The 6,120-nt window shown below is 61.5% G+C and overlaps 1 protein-coding gene across 1 annotated transcript in view; it reads right to left on the bottom strand.

The window, feature by feature from the left end:
- The window catches only part of GPAT2 (glycerol-3-phosphate acyltransferase 2, mitochondrial), an 18,537-nt gene that overhangs the window by 1,729 nt on the left and 10,688 nt on the right, over positions 1-6,120 (bottom strand). Inside the window, 14 exon segments of the mRNA XM_009883449.1 lie at positions 90-212; positions 360-437; positions 541-689; positions 789-1,053; positions 1,157-1,227; positions 1,311-1,370; positions 1,477-1,597; positions 2,052-2,159; positions 2,256-2,462; positions 2,661-2,760; positions 2,880-3,016; positions 3,103-3,202; positions 4,928-5,020; positions 5,524-5,667. Coding sequence (XP_009881751.1) covers positions 90-212; positions 360-437; positions 541-689; positions 789-1,053; positions 1,157-1,227; positions 1,311-1,370; positions 1,477-1,597; positions 2,052-2,159; positions 2,256-2,462; positions 2,661-2,760; positions 2,880-3,016; positions 3,103-3,202; positions 4,928-5,020; positions 5,524-5,667 — 1,756 coding nt within the window.

A 6,120-nucleotide genomic window follows, 5' to 3' on the forward strand; every position in this document is an offset into this window, starting at 1 on the left:
CTCGCGGAGCTGGAAGGGTTTGGCGAGTTGGGGGCCGTCACCCTGCCACGGGGTGTGGGGGGGGCAGCGAAGGGGGACGCTCCGAGTACCTTGAAGCAGCGCTTGGGGACTTCGTCGTCGCTGTCGCTGTCGGTGAAGTCCATCCCTGCCCAGGGTTGTCGACGGCAGCAGGGCTGCGGGGCCAAATCGCAGACCCAGCGCTCGCTCTCTGGCTGCGGGGACGAAGCCCGGTGTCATGCCCACCTTTGAAGCCACCCCATTGGCATCCCTGTCCCCAACCACAAGGCACCCCGGTCCCCCGTCCCCCTTTCCCGCCAGGACCGGAGGGCGCAGGGAGGGGGTTTTGGGGGGACACCCACTTCTTCAGCCTCCAGCAGCCCGCAGAGGAGGAGCTTGTCCACGATGTCCTGGCTCAGGCAGTCCAGGGGCTTGCAGGGCTGGGGGAGAGAAGAAAAAAAAAGGGGGTGGCAGGCAGCAGGCAGCGGTGACAAGCCACTTCCACGCGATGGCAGTGCCACCCCACGCCACCGGCCCCCTAACCTGGAGCCCCAAGAGATTTGGGGGCAGCAGCCGGAGCAGCTCCAGGGTTTTGCGGCGCAGCTCATCCTGGCTGAGGACGATGGCGGAGGGTCCGACGGTCACCCCCAGGAAGGGCAGCATCTCCATCAGCAAGGCGTGGATGGCACAGGCTGCCGGGAAAGCGGTGTCACCCATTCCCCGTGGCGTCACCGATCCCCGGTGTCACTGATTTTCACCCACCCCCCCCCAAAAAACACCTCGCTCCTCACCTCCCACCGCCTCACCGGCGAAGACGGGCAGGATGGCAGCGCTGTGGTGGCTCAGCTCCTTCAGGGCCACCGCCGAGGCCTTGGGGACCACCAGGATGTCACCCACGGGGGAGAGGTGGTAGAGGGTGATTTGGGAGGCGAGGAGGGTGAGGCTGTGCTGCACCAGGGCACGGAGCTGCCCCGAGAAGCCCACATCGCGCTGGCGCAGCAGGATCTCCTCCAGCAACCAGGCGAAGTCCAGCATCAGGCAGGAGAGGAAGATGCCCTGGAGGAAGAGGAGGATGAGGTAGTCCCTAATATGGGTGTTGGTGGGGGCTCTGGAAATCTTGCTCCGAAAGAAAAGCCCACCGGACACCTCCTTGTCTCACCTCCCGGTGTTTGTGCAGCAGCAGCGCAGATGTGATCCCCACAGCCATGACAGCGGAGCAGGCAACGCCGTCTGCAAAGAGGGAGGAAGAGGAGCTCGTTAGCCAATTTGGGGATGAGCCCCCCAACACCGAGCCCAAAGGGACCCCCCCTCACCGCTCAGGGAGTGCAGGCCCAGCTCGGTCACCAATATTTCCTCTTCTGGCCCTAAGCTGGCGACCGTCACGGGGTTGGGGCTCCAAAACTCCGCCTTTTTGGGATCCAGCTGGCCGGGGCTGGAGAAAAACGGGGTGAGAAGTGGTGAAGGAAGTGGATGTCGGAGGTGACACGCTGCCCCGATGCTTGGCGCCCACTTCCCACGTGCCGAGGATGGCGGGCAGCAGCAGCTCCTCCAGTGGCTTCTCCCTGCAGCTCTGCTGGATGAGGTTTTTGGCCACAAACTCCTGGGAATGAGGATTAAAAAAAAAAAAAAAAATCAAGCCTGTTGGTGCTTGCAGCCCTCGGTGCCAAGCTGACTCCATCCCTTGGGTCCCCAAGGACCCACAATTGCTTCCCCACAGCCCCCCAAGATTCTCCTAAAGGTGGGCTCACCGAATTGCCCGGAGAACAATCTTCACCGGATCCCCTGGAGAACACCAGACCCGCTGGAGAACACCGGATTGCCCCCAGCCACCCCAAACCCTCCCTCCCAGGCTCACCGAATTGCCCGGAGAACAATCTTCACCGGATCCCCTGGAGAACACCAGACCCGCTGGAGAACACCGGATTGCCCCCAGCCACCCCAAACCCTCCGTCCGACCCACTGGGGTTTGTACAGCCACCAAAATCACGGCAATAATCCCTCCAGGGCCGGGACAGATCCAGCCAGTAGCCCCAGCTGCAACCGTGCTGCCGTACCTGTAAGGAGAAGGGCTGGGCAAAGTCCACCCGGGCGCAGCCGAGGTTTTGGCATGCAGCACGGCACGCTGCCCAGAGGCAATTGCCGAGGCCAAGGGGCTGAGCACTCTGCTGGGAGGAGAGAGGACCAAAGCGTTAGCGGGGTGATGAAGGGGAGCGAAACGGAGGTTTCGGTGCTGTACCCGCAGCAGTAAAACCTCTCACCACTCCTTCCCGCTGCAAACCACCGGGGACCACGTCGTAGGCGATGCCCACGGGGACCAGGAGGACGTCAGGGACGGCGCCATCCCGCACGGCTCGGTACACCAGGGCCAGCCACTGCCGGGCAGCGGCAGAGAGGCGCAGGGCGATGGGGGGCTCTTCCAGGAAGATGAGGAGAGGCTGTTGGCTCCTCAGCACCTCCTCGACGTACTGTGGGAGGGGATGGAATGAGGTTGGGAGGGGACCGGCAGCACCCCGGGGCTGCGCAGGTGCGATGCACCCATCGCACGGCCAAAAGGTTGGGTCACCCTGCAGTTGAGACACCCCAAAACACCTTCAGCGAGCGTTTCTGGAACTTGGCCGGGGGGGGTGTGGGGGGGGGAATGTTTCATCCCTCCCGGCACATACCGTGGCCAGGACAGCCCCTGGCAGCCCTTCGTCTTGCTCACTTGATGTCTGCTCCGTTCTCCGAGGCAGGAAAATCCCTCCCAGGCGGGCGAGCAGGGCGCTGCGGGGGAAAGAAGACAACATGGGTGCCTTGCACGGGGCCACGTCCCCCCTGCAAGTTCCCCACCACGGCGCGGGGGGCTTTGCCAGTGCCACAAGCCGGTGTCTGCCGTGCCTTACCGGAGGCGAGGGCTGCAGACCTGACCGCCCACCGTCACCCGGGGCACCCCCAGCCCCTGGGAGAAGAGGAGGAAGGACAGGAGCAGCCCATCCAGCTGGGATTTGTGGGTGGAGAGGAAAACCAGCGGCACGTCGGGCTGCAAGGAAGGTGGCTGGGGCTCAGCGCCTGGCGTGCCGGCGGCCAGGGGCAGGGCCAAGAGCGGCTTCGCCGCGGGCTCCCTACCGTCCTGGTGGCCCTCAGCACCATCTCCAGCTGCCCTCGGTGGAGCTGCACGCTGAGGAAGAGGCGGTTCAGGAGCTTGAGCAGAAACCAGTTGCACAGCCTGCAGGAAAACAAGCGAGTGAGCAACCCAGCGGGGGCCGTGGCTGCCCCCAACCTCTTCCCCCCGGCCCAAGACCTTACCCAGGCCACCCTTCCCTGCCTCAGTTTCCCCACCCCCGGCAGAAAAGTGGGTTGGCATGAGACAGCTCGACTCAAAATGTCACTTCTCAGCTCCCATAAAGCAAATAAACAGCTTTATACGAAATTAAGTTAAAACATTAAAGGCTGGATGTGACAAGACCACCCCCTTCTCCCCCTGGCAACAAAAGCTGAAGTCAATTACCCCTCCATCTCCCCGTCCTCCCGCACGCTGTTTACGAGAAGGAACCGAACGCTTTTATCCCCTGGATAATTTCTTCCCTTTAAATACTTCAGACTGCTCAGAGGGTTCTTTTATTACAGCTCAATCAGACGAGCAATTAGGCTACAATGCAACCTTTAATTGCCAATTTCTCAATGACAGGAGGAAAAAAAAGAAAAGAGGAGAGAGAAAGAGAGAGAGAAAGGAAAAGTTCCCTTTTGCTGTGCTTTAATTTCCATCCTCCCAGTGGGGTTTTTTCCCCCCCCACTCTCTCCCTTCTCCACTCCGGGGTCAGATTCCAGCTCCCTGGAAGGAACTGGGGGAAGCAGCCCCAGGGAGCTGTGTGGGACCCCGAGGGCTGCCTGCCCTGGGCTCTCGGCACACGTGTCCCCCGAAGGATCCATGTGCATCCCTCAGAGGATCCCAGCATATCCCCCAAAGGATCCCCACGCATCCCTGAAAGAATCCACCTGCATCCCCCCAAATCCACCTGCATCTCCCAAAGGATCCCCACATACCCCCAAAGGATCCACCTGCATCCCCCACAGGATCCCCCCATATCCCCCAAAGGATCCCTGTGCATCCCCCACAGGATCCACCTGCATCCCCCACAGGATCCCCACACATCCCCCCCCACAGCATCCACCTGAATCCCCCTCAGGATCCCCACACATCCCCCCAAAGGATCCCTCTGCATTTCTCAAAGGATCCACTGGCATGTCCCAAAGGATCCCCACACATCCCCCAAAGGATCCCCCTGCATTTTCCAAAGGATCCACCTGCATCTCCCAAAGGATCCCTACACATCCCCCTAAAGGATTCACCTGCATCCCCAAAGGATCCCCATATATCTCCCAAAGGATCACTCTGCATCCCCCACAGGGATGCCCATATATCTCCCAAAGGATCCCTGTGCATCCCCCACAGGATCCACCTGCATTTCCCAAAGAATCCCCACGTATCCCCCAAAGGATCCCTGTGCATCCCCCACAGGATCCACCTGCATTTCCCAAAGGATCCCCACGCATCCCCCAAAGGATCCACCTGCATTTTCCAAAGGATCTCCATATATCCCCCAAAGGATCCCTACACATCCCCCCAAAGGATTCACCTGCATCCCCCACAGGATTCACCTGCATCCCCCACAGGATTCACCTGCATCCCCCACAGGATCCCCCCATATCTCCCAAAGGATCCTGTGCACCCCCCACAGGATGGCCCGTGGGATTGAGGCACGGAGTCGCCGCTCAAAGCCCACCCGAAGGGGCTCAATACACAAACGAAGAGCATGAGAGACCCGGAGCGGAGAAAAGGGACCGGGAACGCCCCAGTTGGCAACTGGGATCCCTCCAGGAGGAGGCGGGAGATGCCGGGGAAGGGGGATCCGCACCCACCGCCCTCCCCGGAGAGAGAGGGCGCGCAGACCTCAGCGTGAGAAGGGAGAGCGGGGCCTGGATTTCCGCCAGGATCGCCAGTATTTTCTCCTTACACCGCCGGCAGTGGGATTTACCGTCCCCTCTGGAGACACGGGACCGGCCAGCCGTGACATCCCGTACCCTGGGAAAAGAGGAAGGAGAGGAGGCGGGAAGTGGGAGGGCAGAGCGAGGGATCCAAAAGCATCCCCGGGCCGCCGGCCTGTGCTGGGTAATTAGCCGTGAGGAGGAGGAGTTGGGTGACAGTTGCCTGACGAGGCCCATGTCACCGCAGATGCTGTGTGCTCGGGACAGGGCAAGACCGGGGAAAGCCTCGGTGGCACACTGGGGCAGAGCCGGGAGAGCCGGTTGCCCACCGAACCGGGGCACCGGCCCCTTTTTGGGGGGTGGAGTGTGAGGGGAGCAGCTGCGAAGCCCCTTCCTCGGGGTGAGTTTATGGCAAGGGCAGAGCGGCGAGGAGGAGATGACATTTCTTGCTGCCGCCATCCCGTATCCCTCGCTCCGGGTGATCGAACGGCATCCCGCAGGATTTGGGGAAGGGGAGAACGATGCTGCAGGATCTGGGTCCTCCCAAGGGTGACGGGTGACCCCGGAGCGTTCCCTCCGGCCGTTCCCACCTACCTCTTGCTGCGGCAAATCCGCGCCGGGAGGTCTCTGGGGGTGTCAGCGGGAATTTTCCAATCCCAGACAGCGAGGAAAGCGCAGACCCTCCGGACCAGCCAGCCCCGGTACCTGGGCAGGGAAGACAAGACAAGCAATGTCGCGGTGATTAGAGGGTCTTCCAGGGCGCTTGGCCTCCCGCAAACCGGCTGTTTGCCAAAACTTGAGCTTTTTTTCTTCCCATTTTACAGCTGGGAAAAACAAAAGGCGGCAGCAGAGCGATGCTCCGAGGCACCCCTGTGTCCTCGCAGCGTCGCCCCTCATGTGGGAAGGCAACCCACCATGGCAAGAAACACGCAGGGGGCCCAAATTGAGGATTTTTTCCCCAAATCTGCCCCCAAAATCAGAGCTGGCGGCACCAAAATAGGGACGTTAACTGAGGTTTTGGGTATGGAAAGGGCTGCAGGTGGCCAGAGAGGGCTCTGCCGGAGCGTCAGTCTTTCGGCTGGCGATCTCAGCCACCCCATCACCGGGCTTCTTTTTAGCCATGCCGCAACTTGGGAGCGGTGGCGGTGGCGGCGGCGG

This window comes from Charadrius vociferus, unplaced genomic scaffold (genome assembly GCF_000708025.1).
Source record: "Charadrius vociferus isolate BGI_N301 unplaced genomic scaffold, ASM70802v2 scaffold1084, whole genome shotgun sequence".
NCBI lineage: Eukaryota > Metazoa > Chordata > Aves > Charadriiformes > Charadriidae > Charadrius > Charadrius vociferus.